Here is a 21,404-nt window from a genome sequence, read left to right on the forward strand (position 1 = left end):
ACACAAGAGATCAGTAGAAGGGAAGTGGGATATGGAGGAGAATAACAGCAACATGTCCTTGTCATATACAACAGAAATCGTGTGCAATTTTCTCTTTACCAATTGTCCTTCTTGATTTATAGAGGTTACATCTATTTCATATTAATCTGAAATGGCTTGTGACAATGACCACATAGCAGGAATCAGATATATGAGAAACAAAAATCCAGCCTACAATTTTTTTTTTACTATATCCTGCACTATTTTTTACACAAGTACATCAATCACTATGCACCTTCAAAATTCCTGTAATTTTGCTGAAATTTGTCTGTTTCTGTTTTGTTTGCTTGGAACATGCTGACTCTCAGAAGAAACACACAAATATTTAGATAATTCAGGAAATGTCAGAAAGGGATAGCATTGAGAATGAACCCTGGGATGTTTTGGGGCTGTTCCCAAGCTCTGATACTTTTCTGCTTCTCTAGCAACATCACTTCATCTTTCTTTTCTGTACTTCATAATACAAAATACACATAGCCTTTTTTTTCTCAAACAGCCTAAGGCCTTGTTAAATTAGTCTAAGCCATCTTCACCTTTTGAAGTATTAACAAAATAGATTTGGCTATCATTCATATTTTATGTAGATTGCATAGAGAACCATACATTATCCTGGAATGCTTTTGCTAAACCTATAAAATATTTATAATCATGGAGAAATTATTCATTTGAGAGAGATGAAAATGGTTTTTATTGTGCATTAAATCCGAATTACAGCACTATAGAAGTGAATTTGGCTTAAAACCTGTTCTTGCTTCTTCAGGGAAGGATGGAGAGAACACAAAAGACTAAATTGACGTTGGTCTTAGTTTGTATCAAGATGCTGTGCTGAATCCTACTGTTTATGTAATTGAATAAACAGGACCATAAGCACTTCTACATGCTCACATTCTTGTGTAGTCCTCCTAGTAAGATCCCTCCTGAATTCTTGTAGTTCATGTCCACATCCTGTTGAGAACTGTGGGAATTGTTTTGCTTCCTTTGAGAAATCTTTCTCATCTTCTTTTTTGACTTTCATTAGAATGCTTAGTGAAAGGATTCAAAATCTGCCTCTTTCAAAGACATGGATAACGAAGAGAATCTTTAGCAGAAGGTGTGTCAATAACTTTTAGAAGACTTGCATGTTTAAACTAAGACAGGCATGTATTTAAATCTCTGTGAGCCTCAGAATTTGAGAAGGGCATCTGATCAGCTGTGTTCAGCTTTTCTGTAAAGTTCTGTTCTTCTTGCTTTTAGTGCTACAGGCACACTTGGGACAGTTTACTGAATGTTTGCTGTTGGAGCTCTTTCTTAGAGCCCAGAGAATGCCTGAAGTTTCAAATGAAATTATTAAGACCTAAGGAAAAAACATTAAGGCTGTCCCAGACCTTTTAGCACCTTCAGCATCCTTCAGAATAGAGGTGTAAACACCATTTCACAAAGAGAGGCCTAGCTGAGCCCCAGTTAGGGCCAGCTCCCAAACCTTGTAAGGACTGGCTGGCTGTCATTCACATTTTGGTACAATAATAAACATTCCAGGTAGCAGAGGACTATGCAAAAAGGGTTTGCCTTTTTTCACTGCTAATAAAACACCTGGCCACTTATTACTGAATCTGGCTAAAACAGCCATATTTTGGATTTCAGTGTCATTGAACTGCTATGGATTATGTTTCAAGAGGGGTCATCACTGGGAGTTTGGACATTAAAACTTTTTTCTGTTCAGATTAATGGGAAAATCTCAGAGGTTTCTACCACACAGAGCACTTACATTTGTTGGATAATAGGCAGTGAGCACAAATTAGAAAAACATGAAATTCCATCTAGACACAAGAAAAGATGGATATAGTCAAAACTCAACTGGATATGGTCCTGGACAGCCTGTTCCAGCCCAACTTGCTTGAGTGGGAAATTGGGCTTCAAAAGGTCCTTCTTACCTCCCAGTGATTCTGTAATCCTGTGTTGCTGGACTTTTTTCGTCATTTAAATAATGTATCAGCCAGATCTGTGGTTAAGCAGTTGCAAGGCACAATTTGTGTTTTTCCTGCCCTTTCTTGACCACTTAAGTTCATAAAAAATGAGGGTATGTTGAAAAAAAAAGGTATCTTTTTACAATCACTATTCAACTAAAAATGCTATTTAACAAATAGTAAGTACAAGGCAAAATAAGTAATCTTGTACTCAGCATATGTTTCCTACTTTTTCCCAGTGAATTTATTAAGTCATAAACGAGCCTTGAGATAGGGTGTCCCAGTGTGAACAGATTAATCTTCGAGAGTTTAGGACTATTAGGAGTTTTAGGAGGAACAGAATGTATTGCCCTTATTCAGTTGTGAGTATTCAATAGGTGCAGGTGCTTTTTTTTGTCAATGTTGGAGCTGATAGTGATCAAAAAGAAGGCAAGGAAAATTACCTCAGACAACTGGAAATATTAAGACTAGAACTTAAATGAGCCAAACAGATCAGAGAAGAAATGCAAAGTGTTAGCTGCAAAATATGTTTTGTCTGTTAACAGTGTCTATCTGTTAAAACATAGTGTTTTTCCTGAAGTTTGGGGGTTTTTTATTCTTTTTTTAATTGTCTGGTGTGTGAGGATTAGATTCCCAGGACACTAAATGCCCAGGAATTTATTTCTGGGAGTCCCCTGTGGAAGCAAGGAGTAGGGAATAGTTAATCTGTTAGTGTGAAATTAGCAGGTAGATTAATCCATATTGCTACTTTACTTCCGTATCTGTCTGTATTCTAAAGGCAGTCACTTTGGTTATTTTAAAAACAAAACATAAAGGTTTTGATTTAGGTTATATTCTTTATATGTGCTGTATTATTTTACAGGTCTTTTGTCAACTCATTCCTACATTTCAGTCTGACATTGTAGGAATAGCAGTGTCTGATTCTGATGTGTGTGTGTGTGTTATGTGCTTCACTTGAAAAACATGAGTTGGTCTGTGAGAGGATGGTCTTACAGGTAATTCTGGAAATCTATTTCACTGTCAAGAACTTCCTTCTAATTGCATCATTTTGCAGTGATAGGACTTTGTTTTATCTTGGAAAGTTTGATAAAACATTAGAAGAACACGTTTCACTGGCACAATTATCCAAGAACATTGTATCTGCTCTATTTGCTTGACTTTTCTTTATTCTCTGTACCAAATTTCTGCAAGCAGTTGGAAAATAATAGATCTGTTGTCCCTGTTGTTCAGGAGCAGCAGTACAGAATACAAAAACCAAGTTACAGAATGTGCTAACTTGAACAATTCCTATGGCACACAAAGAAATTCATGAATTTTTTTAACTACTGGCTAGGACATCTACCTATTATGTTGAAACACTTCTTAAAATTCTGATGGTGTACTGTGTATTCTAACACAAAGTCACACTGTTTAGTTGTTTGAAAAAAAACCTCAAACCAAAATCAATGGAAAACCTGTATTTGGAGATAGCAAAGTTCCTTGACTGATCTTTAAAACAAATTTGCATTCTTCATTCCATCCACAAAGAGCAGTGAGGAGACTGGTGTCTGTCTTTTTGCTGTAACTTATTTAACAGCACCTCATAACCCACATTCCTAGACTGCACCTTTTCTTGGGGGAGGGATTATTTAGAACAAGGATATGTCAAAGAACATTTAACCCAATTAGAAATGCAGTATTTAATCACTGAACATCATGTTCCCATTCTGGAACCAGTGATAACCATACTTGAGTGGTGAAATTGGGAAATTCATGCTTCTATTCCTAGGAATATTCAGTTACTTAGATATGTGGCTGGTGTCACGTGCATAAGAATGCTGAAACTAGGAAATGAGCTTCACCAGGTTCAGTGTATTTTAAATAATTGGTCATAGAATAAGAAGAGGTTCTGAAGATTGACCAAGTGAATTGAGTTGATACCAAACGATAGAACATCTTGCCTATGACTGACCATTAGTTCTTCCCTTAAATTACTTGAATTAATAACAAGGAATCTCTTCATCTGACAATGTTTATTGATAAGTTTAGAGCATAGATTCTCTGACAGGTGCAGAGGTAGCTGCAAGTGAAAAGAGGAAGAGCAAAAGCCTGTGTTCCCTGAGTAACTTAAACCAGATGAGGAGGGCTTTAACTTGAGCATTATATCTTTAAGCCACTTGATATTTGGCAAAGACCAGAGACACAGTGGTTGATTACATGTGCTTCTGGAAGGCTTTTGATCTGTTTTTTAAAACATCATCTTGGCAATAAAAAGGGAGGAGGCATCTTTCTCAGATATAAGCACATGCTTTGAATGCTTTACTTCTATCCCACACTTGATAGCAGCCATTATAACCATCCTGACATTCAGATCCAACCGTATGCAACATTTGTTTCCTGTACAGTTTCAGTCACACTCCTCCCCTTTCTAATATGTGTATTTCATGATTTAATTTGTGACACTGAAGTTTCTGAGACCTTTTCTAATACAGAATCTAACAAATACAGTTGTGGCAGTTTTTGGCCCTATTCGTTTTCCTCAGCTACTTTTGCTTTTCTTCTTTCTCTTCACCTTTCATTTTGCACCCGCACAAAATAGCTGCTGCTGATTTTCTAAATAAAAAAATGTTTCTGGATAATAATTCTATATGTGCTGAGTCCTCCTGCATATTTTACTGCTTTCTCTTCATGTCTGTTGCTATGGAGCTATGCAGATTGCTTGCCTCACCTGCCAGCACAGGGAGTTACAGAGGCCTCGGTTCTGTGGGTCCCAGAGGAGCAGGGTGTGCTCTGGCAGGGATGCACATCTCACTCTCCAAGAGTGAGGACAGTTTAAGTTCCAGCCCATGCCATCCTCAGAGCTTGTGTTCCGGAGCTGAGCCCAGAGGAACCTCACCCTGGAGAGGTTTGGTGGTTGTAGCCGTCAGTAAGGTCGGGAAGGTGGCCAGCCTGTGAGGTTTGGGGGATGGTGGTGAGGGTGATACTGCCGAGGGTCTGGCATTTGCAAAGCCCAGCCTGCCCCACATACTTCAGGATATCTGGATTCTTATGGCCCCTTTGAATGTTTCTTTCTAATTCTAGACTCAGCACCGCCAGTAGATCCCATTGGTTGGAGCTCCTCTGTCTGGCATAAATCCCTCACCTTTTGTGATTCAGAAGTGAAATTGGAATCTAATTGTCTCCTTCAGTAGCAGATGGGGTCTGACTCTCTTTCTCTGGTTCCATTGCTCAAGGGACATGAAACAGCTTTAATAGTTGAACTTGCCATTTCCCTTCTAGGGGGTACAGTTGCTATTTTGGAGGTGAGGGACATGTGAATTCATGGTCTTCAAGATGAATAGAGCAGAGATGGCCCCAAATTTATCTGACCTCAATTCCCAATTTGTAGTATAAGGATTAATTATCTTTGTCTGTATAAGTGTACTAAGGTCCTATTTTGTTTTAAAGGAGATAGAACTAATGAACCTACTCTATCTGGTGTGTGATCTTTCCAACCAAATTAATGGGCCAATTAAAGCATTTACTTTAGGATTCATTGCTAATGCTGACTGAGAATGAGACCAAGGTTGGCTCAGACATGGGAGACTTCCATGTTTAGTCAGGTGAATCTGAGTACCTGCATCTCCTGTCTCCTCATCAGGCCTCTGACACCTCTGCTGTTGGCTCTTACTGAAGTCAACCACAGTCTCTGTGATTTTTCTTTCTCTTTTTTGTCTTCTTTCTATCTTTAATGGAAAGGGAAGTTCTTAGATATTCAGTTGTGGAAGAAAGTTTGTGCTTGAAAAGCACACATGGACCTTCAAGTAGCTCTTTAATTAGATGCTTTTTCCTCTTTTGTTCATCCCTGATAAGCTTTGGCACTCCCTCTTTGTCCACTTTGTGAGGAGTGCTGCCCAAGCTGCCTAGCATTGCAGAGAGATTCTGAATCCCATTTTGCACTATGGATTCACAGAAATGAAATATTTTTAGGACTAACTAAAGTCCTAAAGCTAACTAAATCACACTGAAGTGAAATAAGTGCTTTGTAACTTCTGAAAAATAATAGTGGAATATAACCAGAATATAAATGCTTTAAACAAGAGATGCTTAAAAAGGTAGGTGAAAATTATTAGCATAGCAGTGGGTTTTTAGTTTAGATTTATATGTATTTTAGATTTGAACTTTTAATTTAAACAAATTTGCTTGAATTGATGCGGAAGAACATGTTCAAATACACGTTCAAATATTTCTTGTAAATATGAATAAGCAAAATGGAAGCTACAAGTAGTGCTTCAACTTCAAAGCTTTTCATACTATTTAACACAAATCTACAAATTCTGCTAAAGTGGCATAGAAAAACCATCTTTTAATTCTGTGTCACAAATTTTATAATCCAACCCCTTCTAAAATTTTTTTTAGATGTAGCTTAGTAGAGACATAGACAATTAGTGGGTAGGCCATAGCCTCTAAGGACATATATTTGTTTGTTCGGAAGACTCTTAGGCTGGAAGAAGTGCCCAGATGTCACAGCAAAAAAAAAAAAAAAAAGAGGATTCGAAAAGACGCCAGCAAGTTGTAAAAGAGAAATTATCAAGTAAAAGCTGGAAGCCTGAGGGGCACCTGTTCTACACAGTGACCTGTCCCGCTCTGGGCTGGTGGCACAGGCACCTGCAATTCAGGGCCTTGGGCAGAAATCTTGGGCAGTTACATACTCCTTCCTTACAAAAAAACAAATACATACAAGGATGGCCTTGTTGCTTAGTTCAGTAAATGGAAAAGAAGCTTAGATTTAGATCTGTTAGTGTGTCTTTTGGGGGATGGACACACAAAGTAGAGTAGTGCCCTGATGCAGAGCGGCGGGCAGGCTGAGGGGCTGCGGGGTGCCCGCTCCCAGGGAGGCCGCTCCACTTTAGCTCGGTCACTCCTGTACCGGGGCTCGGAGTTCCCGGCAGGCACACGCTGATGTCTCTCTCTCCCTGGCCCATTAATTGTGCTGCTGCTCCACACACACAAAATGGGGCAGCCGCTGTTCCGGGGACACTGAGGCCCGCGGCCGCCCGCGGCCTGGAGCGCGCCCTGCACTCATCCCTGAGAGGCGCTGCTCTGACCGCGGATCAGAGTGAGGGGGACGTGGGGATGGGGCTCTGCAGGGGCTGCTGCACAGGACGGGATCCCTGCCACACAATAAATACATCCTTTAGACCCAAAAGCCTTTCGATGGAAATGAAGGTCTCTGGGGTCTGGGGGGACGTGCTCCTGCATCAGGAAAAGACAGCTGAGGGCCTGGCATAAGAAAGGCCTTGGGGTTTAGAGGGAGGTGTTGAAGATGGCAGTTGCTGTGATCTTTAGTAAAACAATAAAAATCTTTTTGTATATTCAAGCAGGTTTGTTTGGATATTTTTCTCCTCTGCTAATCCAGAGTGGAATTCGAGCCAAAAAGGAGAAACCGATGCTAAGCACACTGCACACTCTTAAGTATTTGTTTTAAAATATGTATGAGGTCAAAATAGAAGATGCCTTGAAATTTATGTTTTTACTGCAGTGAGTTTTCTGTGCCTTGTGGTTGCTTTCTGTGGGTTTCAGCCCACTTCACAGAATACTGTGCATCCGAAAGAGTCCATTATGAATCTTCCCTTAGGATTTTTTTTGTCCTCTGCTTTTAAATTACAATCTGTATTATTTATGCCAATGTTTAAAATAGCTTCCTGACTTTCCCTGGTTAAAGTATTCTGAACCTACTCCAGATACATTTTGCTATGTACAACTCCCACTCACGGTGAGATTTTATTTCAAGTAATTCTTCATTAAATAACATGCATCACAGCCAGAACCCTGTGTTGCTGTTACATAGTTTTCTTCACAGTTTTCAAGCTGTATTCCTCTCCCTGTGATAAACTGTCTTTTCAGTACGCATTTTTATCTTAGAATAAACAAACAGCATTCCCTTAATCTCCCTCATAAACAGTGCCCTGTAATGCTGTTATCATTATTGTTGACCTTTTTTGGCATTTCTCCAGGTTATTAATGCCTTTTCAATGAGAATCATGGGATTTAAAGTGTTTTCTGAGCAGTGTTTACTCAGGAATTGATAGATTATTTCCTTTTCTATTTTTCTTTTCATCCCCTATTGCTTTTTTGTCTGACATCTTACTATGTTCAAAGCAGAGCTATGCAAACAATTGATTTGAGGGTTGCTGCCAAATCAAAACATTAAAGAAAATCTTTGTTTCAAACTGAACAAAGGCTGTATTCAATCTAAAATATTTTGAATTTGGGGGGATTTATTTTTATTTTTACACCATTTTTAAAAGAAGAAAGACATTTGTTAGTTTTCATAATTAAAGCATCATTTCAAACAGAAAGTAGAAAAATCTGATTTTCCATTTTTCTGGCCATGTTTGGCTTCAAGTCATAAATATTTTCAGTGTTCTCTGATCTTTTTTTTTTTTTGGTGACCAAATTACTACCTAAAAGATTTGTTTCCCTCAGAGTTATTACTTCAAATATTTTTGAGCAGTATTGAGTGGATGGGCCTATATATTTCTTGTGTTTATATATCTGTATTTATTCATAGGAACGGAAAGCTAAGGGAATGTCTTTATTTTAGTCATGCAGATCTCACTTGATTTCACTGTCGAATAAAGACATTGGTGAGTGGGTGGTGACTGGGCTCAGAAGTAGAAGGTCAGGCATAAACCACGTGTCGGATCTTTGCAGATAGTAGTGGCATTTTAAACATTTGGCCTATTTAAGCAGTGGTATTTTACTTACTTTTATGTACCTAGATATCTAAATCCTGGTGAAGCTGTGCTTTAGATGTCTTCACTCTGTTCTGGTTCTCCCTTGAAGTTAAGAATTCTGAGCTTGGGAGGAGCCTAGGAGAAAGGAGAAATGCACGTCCAGTCCCTGTTCCAGTAAAGAAACCATAATACTATTAAAATAAATGCCAGCAACCAGAACAACTAGATAGAAGTTGCCCAACTTTGCTAAAACTTCAGATTGTAAAGGATAGTTTTCTTAGCTGTGTTGTGTGCAGGGTGGAGTCTCCCGATGGAGGTGGGAGCTTTGGGAAATTCAAGCCTGTAAGGATTTCAGCCATGTAGGAGGGGTTAATGAAGATAGGCATTCCAAACTGGGGGTTTTATGGAGGAGCTGGAGAAGGGCATGACAAGCTGCAAGGATGGGACCCCATCTCTTTATCAAGTTCCTATTGCTGGATGCTGTACTCCTGAGTGTGTGATGGAGAGATCAGGTACAGCATTCTCCCAGTTCAAAGCTAAGCCTGGCCCTAAGAATCCCAGGCGGAGCCGTTCTTTCCCCAGTAAAGCAGACAGCATAAAAGAGCTATTTGGGCTTGTTTTGTGTGGGGCCTGATTTATTTGGTGTAGTGTGAAACACTCAGCCAGGTCTTTTGAAAGAGGCACCAAACTGTTCATCACTTTTTAAGGTGACCTGCTTCTAGCCATGCACAGAAACAAGAGTTTGGCAGAACTGAGCAGCTTTGTTGAGTGAGACTGGTCAGAGGTGGTTCCCAGTTGAGGTGGCAGTTAGGGAGAGGACAACACCAGTTCCAAAATTCCCGTAACTCCCCCAGGAGCTGGCCTCGTTTTGTACATTCAGCCTCCAGACACTGCAAGGTGGACATCCCTTCCCCAAGGAGTCTGAATTGTACTGCCTTTAATGTGGCATAAAAAAATAACAAACCTGCCTTATAATAGTGTACTTTATATACACCGTTACATAAAATGTGTTTAAAAGAAATGAAATTTTTGCCATGTTTGTTTCATATTTTATTAGTATTACGTTGTCTTGCTTCCGTGCTGAGGCACTTCATTACAGGTCGGTGTTCCACCTTTCTTAGATTCTGTAAATAATAGGAGGCTGCTCACTTTTGAAATCTGGGCAAGCTGTGTCTGTTTGCTGATGGAATAAAACTTGACCACAAACCTGCAAGGATTAATAAACTGAAAAAGCACAGGCTTCTTGTCTGTCATTTTTGCTTCTTAACAATAAGACTGAAAAAAAGCAGCAAATGATGGCAGTCATAACTTGAACTGCATTGGCCTCAGACTTACCTTTAGGATTTGTTACTGTAAATACAGTTTATGCAACCAACTGGGTAAAGTTTTGCTGTTCTTTTCAATAGATGGCACTTGAACTTCATTTTATTTTTGTAATAATTTCAACATGTGTGTTACAGTAAATATTTGATTAGCTTACAACAAATTTTCCTTTTCATCCTGGGATTGCAGGGTTGTTTCATCAGTTACCTCACAGATATGTTTCTCCTTCCAGTATTTTTCCCTTGCCTGTTGAAAACATGTCAAACTGATTTAAAATGTTTTATGCACATTATAATGAAAACCATATGTCTTATATTAAGGGTGGCTATGCAAAACCTGAATTAGGTTTTGCATGCAATTTCATGCACTTGCAGATACACTGTGCCCATGGGCCTGTGCAGCTCCTTGCTGTGCCCCAGACAGCCTCTCTCCTCTTGCACACTGGAACCAGATTTAGGAGATGTGTTGAAGGGGCCTCTGAAAGCCCTTTATTAAACTTCTGCCACCAACGTGACGGGAGGGCTGGGATCTTTTCCCAGACTGTGATGAAGTTTGCTGCCTCTCTGTGTACTGCTAAGTTATTCCTGCCAAAGATGACATTTTCCAGTTCCTAAAAATACTTCTGACCAGCCTACCCATTTCCCTTCAAACAGACCAAATAGTACTGCTCGATACATAAAAAAATCTCCCGAGGTGATGCTGCATGGTTACTTATAAAAAGTATTTGTCCATAGGTGGATCAAAGATGTGATTTATAAAACTGTCAAATGCAAGTTAGCATTATGTTCTACAACTCTGTGTATTTTTTTAACCTCCAGTCTCAATGTTTGTATTGAGATTGGTGTAGGAAAGCAGCATCCTTCCGTCTCTGATAACAAAGAGCCTTTTTGTTTGAACATGAAGATAAGTTCCCCAGACTGTTCCCTTCTGCTCCATGAGCATATGTTCCCCCTGACAAAGGTCACTTCAGGCTGAGAAGAGTGAAATTATGGGAGTCACTTTAAAGGTGTTGTTAGAATGGCTCAAACTCCATACAGAAGCACAAAAAAAAAAAAAAAAAAGAAACTAAGTCAGGCTGACTTTTGTGTGACAAATATCCTTAAAAATACATAAAGCAGCAAAAACCTCCAACTTGTAATGCTCTTTGTCTATTCCCACATCCTCTTTTGGCTTCTCTACAAATCAGTGAATTAGAAACAATTAAGAAAAACACAAGCCCGGATCGTAGTGATATGCAGAATATGCATGATGGCTCTCAGCCAATGTCAGTAATTATTTTGTAGTGACTGTGTTTTGAGAGAAGAGCTTGATTGATTGTGGTTTCACAGAATACATAAGTCACATTATGTATTCATGTTGAGATCTACAATGCTAATAATTTGCATTAGTGTGGTTCAGATTACTACTAAAAGTACAGTACTTAGATCAGAAAACTGCTTAATGAGATTAATTGCTTGATAATGATGCTTCTTTCAAAGTAAAAAGAATAAGCAAGAAAAATGAGCAAAAATCAAGATAAATAATCATTTGTAAAATTGCATTTAGATCCAAACACAGGGAAGCAGGATCTGTGTTGCAGTCCTTCCCTAAAGTCTGTCTGGTTTTGAGCTGGAAGTCTTCTTGCCCAACATGTTTGAAGATTTATGGAGACCCACACACAACATTTTGCTCCACAGCCCCTCTGACTGTGTCTCTGCCAGCTGCCCAAGTTCCCAGCTGTTACTGGGCCAAGCAGAAATTTGACCCAGACCTGTCTGCTGAGGGAGCACTGTTGAGAGTTGGGTGGATGTCCACCCACGAGTGGGCTTCATTCACTGGCCAGTGCAGTGGGATAGGGAAGGGATGCCATTTAGGGACATTAAGGATTGAGGGTGCCACACACTGCTGTACCCAGTTTCTTGCCATTATTCATGGAGCACAATTCACAAATGTGAGTTCAATGGCTAACCTCATATAAAACCTGAGGGGTAATTAGGTACTAAAATCCAAGATTCACAGCAGAGAGCATGCCAGACATGCCTACAGGAGATGCCAGACAGAAGTGCCTAGCTCCCAAACTTAGTCACCTGCCTGTAGTCCTGGGTGTGCCCACGTGCATGCCTTGGATTCACTGTGATCCTCCATACCGGAGCCAGACCATCACTGTGAGTGCAGGCATTTAGGTTTCATTCCTCTGAAATACAAGCAGTGCTAGTGCTACCAGTCTGTGCTGTGTCACACCTGAGTAGAGCTTGAGGAAAAAGGCTGAGTCCAGTGCCCTCTTTAGACCAAAGGAGCCCACATCTACACTTCTCCTAAGAGTTCCTGAAACAGTGCAACCTACTGTGTGTCCTCAGCTTCCTCCCCTGATCCTAGACCTCATTATAGTGGAGAGAGTGACATAGGAAGAGGCAGAGCATGTGGGAGCAGCTTCTGTCACCAAAAGATTATAGCAGTCCACATGGAGGAGAGCTGTGACCTGTTCCTTGCTCTCAGGGTTATATCTGTTTTTACACAGTTACCGTTCAGTGTGAAATGTAATAGTTAAGTCCAAAATAAGAGTATCCCATACAATAATCCTAAGTCAAATAAGTAGTAAGTCAAAGGCCAGGGACTGGAATCAAAACCCAGTGTCGTCTGTGGTCTTGACACTTTGAATTCAGCACATTTCCCAGTAGGAGACTTTGCCTTCAAAATGGGTCATTTTAAGGGTGTTATGTGGAGAAAAGCCTGGAATGTTAAAGCAAGAGTTCATTGCTTCCTGGAAATAGACTGCTTATGCTGGTTAATACTGGGGCTAGAGGTGTAGAGATGTGAGTTAAAGCTCTCAAGATAAATTGAACCAATTCTCTTAAAAATACAGGTCCTTTCACTAGTGGCCACTACAATTGAATTCTCTCTACTTTTCCAGCTGCTTCTAATGACTTTGCTGGATATTTTTTCACACAGTCAGGCCTAAGCTCTACCCCTGGGGTCTCTAAATCAAGCTATCTAGAGAGACAGCACGCCACCCATTCCTCAAGTAGCTGCACCAAAGTGGTTAATATGTATGCATATTTTAGTCACTTTGCTGTGTAACAGAGTGCTTTTGAAGGCAAGAAAGCTCAGCAAATTTAAGTGCTTTACGTTTTGAGGACAAGCTGTTTCTGTCAGCACTGTTTTATTTACAGCTCTGTTTCAGTGGCTAGATGCAACACCTACTTCAAGACTGATACACATATAAAGAGGATTTATGGGGTCAAAAGATAACTAAGCTGTGCGGTAGCCCCGATGTACGTGCTCTGTTCTGCCTGTACGCGGTGTGAGCGCAGTGGTGTGGTGCAGCACAGGCTGCACTGCTGCTGGCCCGGCGCTGTGGCTGGGGCAGTGCACGGGTGAGTTGAAGCGAAGTTAAAGGTGAGCCTTGCCCAGCAGACCGCGGGCGCGGTGCCTGCCCGCGCCGCTGGGATAAACACTCCCTGTGCCGGCCCTCGCACAGGCGGTTCCTTCTCCGCGCCTCAACCCGCCCCCAAATCCGCGATTGCATCATATGCAGGATGGGAAACAGCCCTTGAGACGTTCATAAGAGTCTCCCAGTTGATTCCCGTGCTGCGGCAGGAGAGTGTGAGCTCCCCGGGCTGTGGTGGCAGATGCCACCATGGTCACCCTGTGTGGTCCGCCCGGGCTGCGCTGCCCGCACGGCTCGTCACGGGCGGCACAGCAGCTGGCACGGGCTCCCTTCTCCTCCCGCGGTGTCAGCCGGGCCGGTGATGTCGCGATGCTGTCAGGGCAGCAGGGAGGCGACAAGGCAGCTCAGAGCGCGATGCTGCCTGCAGAGCGCTCTCAGCCGAGCGGTAAAGTGCAGGGACAGCACTGGGCTCTGCGGGGTTTCACGCTTGCTTCTCAGATACCCATTCCCGGCAAAGAGTAAGCCTGGAAAATGTGACGGTACTTGGTTGGCCATGCTTGTGCTGTTCCTCCCATTGCACAGAGCAGTGCAGAGCTCCCGCGGCGTGGGCGTGCTGCTGGAGCCCTGCCGGGCGGGGGGAGGCCGGAGGGCGGGCTCCCCGGCACGGACACCGGGCTGCGGCACCGATGGCTGCGGCGTGAGGAGTGTGAGTGAGCTCCAAATGACACACTGCTGAGCCTTGTGACTCAACGTGTAGCATCTTTTGCAGGAAGGGGTTAGTAAAACAGTCCTTCTAAGAGGAGAGTCTCTGATTGGAGCTAAACAAGTGTTACAGCCAGTTAGGACAAAGGAATGCGGGGTTGAGAAATGTCAGTCTCTTTCACAGTTAGCACTAAATTAATGGGCTGTTTTAGGGCTTACATGTGTGAACTTTTGTCATTACATAGTCACAGTGACAAAAATAGTCAACAGGCATCCTTAGGAAGTTGTCAGCTTGGAGAAGGGCGTTAGGACAATGGGAAGCCGTGTTCAGCTCCTGCCTGCACTGCTGCTAGACAATGAGTTTCATGTTTTGTTAAGATATTTGTAAGACAGAAGTCACCCCTACCCAGGAGAATATGTTGCAGTGGATATTTTATGGATAGATGCCATGTTATTTTGCTCAGAGATGTCTACTAAAGGGGAGATGTTTTTAAACATCTGCTCTGCTACCCACAAAACTGGCTTGAATATCATTTTATACACTTGGAACCACAACTAGCAGTGACCCCTTTAACTTACAAAATGTTCTCAAAGATCCTATAAATAGCCACATGCCTAATTTTAAACATAAGTAGTCTCCTGTGCTAAGTGTTAAGCTTGTATGTAGCTGTTATTAGAACTGGGGCCAGAAAGGTTAGTTCATGCTTTGCAGGCACAGTTCCTGGTCTCAGGTGCAGTTCAGTCTTTCAGAAAGCTCTGCTGATGGTGTGGTTGTATTTTCAGGCTCCGCTGGCTCTTACCAGCAGTGCCCAGCCCTGCAGCTCTTGGTGCTCCAAGCCAGGCAGGTCAGGGAGAGGCAGTTGTTAAGCCTTCCTACTCGGCAATGCTTTCGATAGCAAGATCTGCTTATGATGTGATCTACTTACCCAGAGGTGAACCTTGGCTAGGGCTCCTGCTCTCTGCGCCACAGCCAGGACGTGCCTTGGGAGAGCTGCTGGTGTCTTGCAAGCACAGGAATGTTTTGGGAACCCAAACACCAGAGGTATGACATCTGTGTGATGTGTTTACCTGTGGGTCTTGTTCAGAGAAGTAGTCTGGGTGTAGTGTGATACCAAGAGATTATTTGGAGTGTACGTTAGTCTTGTGGATGGGGATATTTTGTTTGTCAGGAAAACTCTGTTGCATCTTTGAACGTCATATCCCATGATCATTTTGCTTCCCCAAGGAGAGGGTCACTCACATTTACATCTGTAAACATGATATAAATACTCTGTGAAACCAAGTGGCTTTGCTGCTTCCCTTCCCTCCCCTTGCAAATTTGTACACAGCTCTGATCTGGTTATGGCTGTGGCAGCTTGGGTCTGATTCTGAGGGGTGTTTTACTGGGTATGGAGCTGGTTAGAGGTGCTGGAGCTGGGTCCCTGGAATCCCCTTTTGAAGAGATAAGCTTTGTATCTGAGCACTTGAAATTAGGACTTTGAATATCCTGGGATGGGCTGATGCAGAGGCACAGAGAAATGGAGGCAAGTCTCAGATGTCAGGAGGTAGGGAAAGTATTGGGTTAAATCCAATCACACCTTATCCTAAAGCCAGTTGTTAAGTGCTGTCAGATGGTAAGAATGGTTGCTGGCTGTCTCAGCCTCTTTAAAGCTGTGAAACCAGGCTCTGACAAAGCCTTTTCCCAGTCTCAGGTGTTCAGGGTGAAAGATGTGCCCTTCACCATCATCTCTGCCAAGAATTTAAGAGATATTGAGGACTTGAACATCTAGCTGCAACGGGGGGATGATGGTGCCTACAGCTGCATCTCCCCTGTGTGGAAAAGATAGCAAAAATGGCTAATTTGCAGCTGCTGGCTTGGGGATGGCTATCCATGGGATGACACCCAAAAATTCTCAGGTGAGAACTGCTCCCCTTGGTCAGCTGCTTTAAGGATGTTGGAGTTACTTCCATCCTCTCAGCTAAAGTCACCATTCATCATTGTGGCTCTACAGCATAAGATGTGGGTATGGCATAGAACATTTGCCATTGGACTGACAGATTGGAAAAAAATTGTAGCTTTGGTGTGTTTTTTTCCAGAGGATAAGACTTTCTTAGTACATCTACTGACCTTAACAAAAAGAGAGCAGTTTTCCTTGTATATGCCAGAGCTTGGGAAATAAAAGCTGTGATCCATAGAAAATCAGGAATCAGACAAATGACTTGGTACCTGAGAAGCACTTGAGACCTACATGTGATTACTGGATTATTTTAAGGTTGTTAGAACTGCCTCACTATGCTTCTGTAGCACATGAAAACCTGCGTATGCATGTAGATAAATGTACAGATATACCGTTAGCCTGTACAGGTTTATACCTATATATGTATATATATATACATTTGTGTTATCTCAGAAAACAAACCAGAAGCAGCAAGCAGTGTGTCTGTATGGTTTAAAGCATGAGAAATACCCAGTTACAGTGGTGTGTTCCTAATCCTGAAGGAGCCATGTGAGCAGCCTCATTCATCTATCGGGGGCTGTGAGAGAGCAAACAGGTTGTCACAAGTGTTCCTGTCTGAGACCTAAAATGGCTTCTGTAGTGTGAGGGTTTTGTGTCCAAATGTTTTTTCTGCTCTTGTTGAAGTGCCAGTTCTGAAGAAATGTTGAAAATCTGGAACAAATCCAGCTCTTGTCCTCAGGGATGTTTTAAAATCCATGCAACTTCTGAAATTCACCCAGAACAGACAAAGGAAGGATGCTTGTGATTCACAGTTATTTTGAAAACAATCTTTGAGTTAAAATTTCCATCATGTTTTCACTCTTTCCTTTTCCTTTCCAGGCAGTGAAGCTGATTTTAGCTCTTCAAGCAGCACGGGCAGTATTTCAGCACCTGAAGTCCATATGTCGGCTGCTGGAAGCAAGAGATCTTCTTTTTCTCGCAAGTAAGCAAAGCAATTTTTCCTGAGTATTCCTAGTGCAAAGATAGACTACTGTGTAAGGTCTTGCATTTTAAAACAATCGGGTTAACATGAGGCTCTTGGGTAGCACACTGCAATACAAGAAAGAAAAAAAATGATGTATTCAGTGCACAAAAATTGTCAGTACGCCAGATCAGCCAGCTGTTGGGGTTTTTTGTTTATTCATGGCAAGTATGGGAAATACAATCCAGGCATTGGCTGGAGTGGAGAGAGAGCTGGGTATGTTAGTTAACAGCAGTATTCCTAACCAGTTAACCTAAACCTATTGGTCTTAACACTTTGTTTTATCTGTCATAAATTGTCAGCTCAACTTAAACCTTTCCAGATCATGATCTTACTTTTTGTTGTAAGAAGTAGACGATATTGCCTTTGATATTGTTGGAGTTTTTTTCTGAAATAACCTTGCCCAGCCTATAGGCAATTTTTTTAAAAAAAATTGTATCATAGTCATCTGTCTAAATGAACCTTTCTTGAAAAATTTCTGTAAGATTTCTCCCTGTCATTTGCGAATTGCAAATTCAGACAGCTTGGGAACACAGGGGCATTGGGATGGAGCAGTGCACGTTGTGTTGTGCCCACGCAATCCCTGCTGGTTACATTTTGTGGAGCAGGAGAGAGGAGTTCCAACTGCAGGCCTGGTTTCCTGCCCGCTGTGGAGGAGCTGGCAGGCAGGCTGGGACCGGCAGCAGGACACCCTTGAGTCACGCAGGCGTCTTGAAGGTCGCGATGTGTCCCGGCACACAGAGGTCGTCAGCGTGAGGCTTTGAGAGCTCTTTCCTATCTGTATCATGGGACTGTTGGAAAAATAAACACTACTTAGGTTCCCTGTAGATTACATCTAACAAGCAAAGTTACTGGCTGTGGGAAAAAAATGGTACTAAGTATAATATGAAGCCCTAAAATCACCTTAATTTCAGTAAGAGTCTGTATCATTTCATATACTACTGTGCATTTTAATGCAACTTGAAGCTAGAACACACTGAAATCCTGCAGTGGACAGAAGTCCTTTGTAATAAAGCTCCTTCAGATGCGCTGCTATGTTAAGCACAGTGTCTGCAAATTCTGCCACACACCAGAGCTGATGATACACTGTATAAAATGGAAAGAGATATCTCCTTTGCAGGATGTTCTTTTTTAACTGTTTGACATTACTTGCTATGAAGCACTTCAGTTTTGTCACAAACCACAGTCCTGTACTTCATTGTAAAATAATTACAAAATCACCCAAACCGCAGCAGTGTGATGAAGGTTCACAGCAGCCACTCAACCATCTGTTCCTTATAAACTGTTCCATTTGCAGAGAAGGGAAAAAACCAAGTGAAACAATTTAAAGAAGAGCTGTTGCTTCATAGTTCTGTGGTATTCAATTTTTTTTATTCAAGCCTTCTCTTTTGTTGGCTGGGTTTGCCTTTTTCTGGTATTTTTGTTTGGGTTTTTTATTTTATTTTCTTTAAACCTGCCCTTTCATTACCATTTAGAAGACAACTTGGATGGGAGAATGAAGTGTAGTAGTGCAGGATGACAAACCAACTGAGCAGGATAGGGACGCATGCCAGGAAGCTGGCCTCAGAGCACTCCAGCCCTTGGGCAGCTGTCAGGCAGGAAGGGTACCAATTACTTTCAAGAACACACAGTTGACAGATTCTTTAATAAAGAATGGGAAAAGAAAGGTAAATATATATGAGAAAAATGGGAGAAAAAAGGAAAAGACTGTGATTTCCTTTGTGTCTTTTAATACTATTTCAGCCTGCTCTCCATGGGGTTCAAACTATACTGAAGTGAATGAATAGCTGACCATGACAGATGAAGCACCCAGTATGCCAAAGGCAGACAAGAACAGTGGCCCAAACAAAATCTGTTTTCAGTGCACACTGTGATCCCTCAGGCTGCTTGCCCAGGAGCATGAAAGCAGTCTCACAGCAGCCCTCCATGCACAGGCCCCACTCCACAGGCCTGGCCCGGGAAGGCTGGAGTGTGGTTCTTTTGGCATCACTCCAGACCACAGGCTTCTCATTACTTAACAGAGTCAAAGATTCAGGGAATGTGGAGGATCTGATGGAGTCACTGGGAACTGTGCTGTCCACAGAGAGATGTAAAATGGCTGAGATTTACTTAGAACACGTAATTCAAACTGAGAGCCCCCTGCCAGTGAAAGAACATGCAGTGGCTGATCATGTCAGAACTTTCTTTCTTTCCAGCCACTCACAGTTATCTCTCTGGTTTATTGTTTGGAGAACTTTGTATGTAAAATAAGACCCATAATGGGTTGTGTGATGAAAATAATGCTTTCACCATTTTGGTTCTTCTCCAGTCGCGGTCCTTATGGTCGGAATAGTGGATCCTTATCCTACAAGTCTGGAGCCAGTCCACCTGCTTCACATGGAAAGGATGCTTCGTCAGCACTGTGCAAAAACCATCTGAGTCCTGCTAACATCCATCAGAGTTACAGGGCTTCTTCAGCCAGCAGCAGCAACTCGGGCTCATACAAAGGAAGCGACAGCAGTCCCGTGATGAGGCAAGTCTGTGTTTCAGCCTCCTGGTGTTGGGAACATTGACACCCTCTCTGCACTGCAGTGTAGGATCAGCTGTAGGAGTTACCAATGCAGGTCATCTTCCTCCTCACCATAGTTGTGATGCCTTGTATAGGTATATAACAATTAGCAAGGGTCTCCATACCATATACAAGCTTTATTGTTTCAACCCTGTAAAATCCAATTTTACTGTAACTCAAAGTCCTTTGCAGTTGGTTTTTATTCCAAGGCAGGCTATTTCGTGCATTATCACGCCATCAGTTCTCATGAGGATGCACTGGTTTGTTTGTTGCAGGGTTCTTTTCACTTTGAATAGAGCTGGGTGGGGCAGTGTAGGAAACATGATACACTTGGGTGAAAATTCACCCCGCCCACCCTTGGGAACCTCCCTAAGGAGGGCAGTTTCCTGTACAGGAAAGAACACAGATACCTGCTAGAGCCTGTGCCACATGTTGCAGAGAAGAAATGGCCACCATGCTGCTGCTGTTGCAGTCTCTCCCAGACGACTTAGCAGCCAAGCATGTAAGATAGACACCCAAAGCTAGACAGGATAAGTGTAGATTTCAGTGTGTGCAGCTTTGTAACTCCTGTGTGGAGCTGAACTCAGTCCCTGGGCTGCCTTGCGTGGCTGTCTGTGGATGGGTGCCCTTGGCCTGCCTGCTCTTGGGCACACCACCCACTGGGGGTGAGGGGATGGCCATTTAACTTTAAAATACCATTGAGGAGGTATTTTAAAGTTAAAAGCCTTATTTGATGTAATGACACTGAAACCCAGTACAATAAATTGTAAATTTTTCACTGTAGCTACAAATTAGCTGATTCCTCAAGTACTTTGATTTGCCAGGTGGAGTAACTTGCGTGGACGCTGAGGAGCCCAAGATGAGTCAAACTTTGCATTTGTCAGTCAATGGGATGTTTTTCATTCTGGCAGGACTTAAGAACTGTAAGAGTGATGTTATGTGATGGTTTGTTTCGGGTTTTTTCAGGCGATCAGGGAGATACAATTCTTGTAGTGACAATCACACCGTTAAGCCACAAAATCCAGAGCAGTATTTGACTCCTCTGCAGCAGAAAGAAGTGGCAGTACGGCATTTGAAAACCAAGCTGAAGGAATCTGAGAGCAAACTTAAAGAAAGGTAAACCTCACTTCAGAAATCAGTCAGAAGGATTTATTTGGGAACATTTAGGGGTGGGAAACCTGAGTGTTTTTACTCATTTCTTGATCAATAAATTTTCCATTAAGAAATTTGAAATATGATTAGTCTGATTAGGTTGTTTTCAGTCTTTCAGGTTTCAGAGTGAAAGGGCATGCAAAACAAGTATTTGTTTGAGCTTATTTGTAAATGTAGCTGTCTTTTTTTTTTTCCTTTTTGGAACTTTCACAATAGAATACTTTAAAAGGACAACTTTTTACAAGTCTGATTGAGATTGAGACCTTTTATACATAGAACAGTTTCTACCTGCCAGCATGTATTACCTTAGTGTCCTTCCTACCTCCCTCACTGAAGTAGGACTGCAAATGTCCCCCTGTCCCCAGTGAAAGAAAAGTTCATACCCAAACCACTGTGCCCATTTGTGGTTTTGTCACTTATATACTGAATTTTTTACAATAGCCCTTTGTATGGATGCTGAGCAAAGAAAGGACAATGTGCATTATGCAGCAACAATGTCTCTTTTACCAAAACTGCACTCTGAGAGCTGGCTCTCCAGCACGAACAACCCAAGGGGGCACAAAGGGCTGTTTGAATGGAGCCCAAGACAGGGTTCCAGGGACCCTGTGCTCTTCCCGTGCATCTGCAAGGCCTGAAGTGACACAGGAGTCCCCTCTCCCCCACTTGCTCCCTGC

The 21,404-nt window shown here is 42.1% G+C and overlaps 1 protein-coding gene across 3 annotated transcripts in view; it reads left to right on the plus strand.

Annotated features, from left to right (window-relative positions):
- Positions 1-21,404, plus strand: part of SYBU (syntabulin) — a 44,834-nt gene that overhangs the window by 15,624 nt on the left and 7,806 nt on the right. For all 3 annotated transcript variants that reach the window (XM_063423973.1, XM_063423807.1, XM_063423891.1), the window contains 3 exons: positions 16,889-16,991; positions 19,339-19,542; positions 20,545-20,694. In XM_063423973.1, the coding sequence (XP_063280043.1) occupies positions 16,951-16,991; positions 19,339-19,542; positions 20,545-20,694 (395 nt within the window). In that variant the 5' untranslated portion in view covers positions 16,889-16,950. The remainder of the gene's footprint in view (positions 1-16,888; positions 16,992-19,338; positions 19,543-20,544; positions 20,695-21,404) is intronic.

This window comes from Prinia subflava, chromosome 1 (assembly GCF_021018805.1).
Source record: "Prinia subflava isolate CZ2003 ecotype Zambia chromosome 1, Cam_Psub_1.2, whole genome shotgun sequence".
Taxonomy (NCBI): Eukaryota; Metazoa; Chordata; class Aves; order Passeriformes; family Cisticolidae; genus Prinia; species Prinia subflava.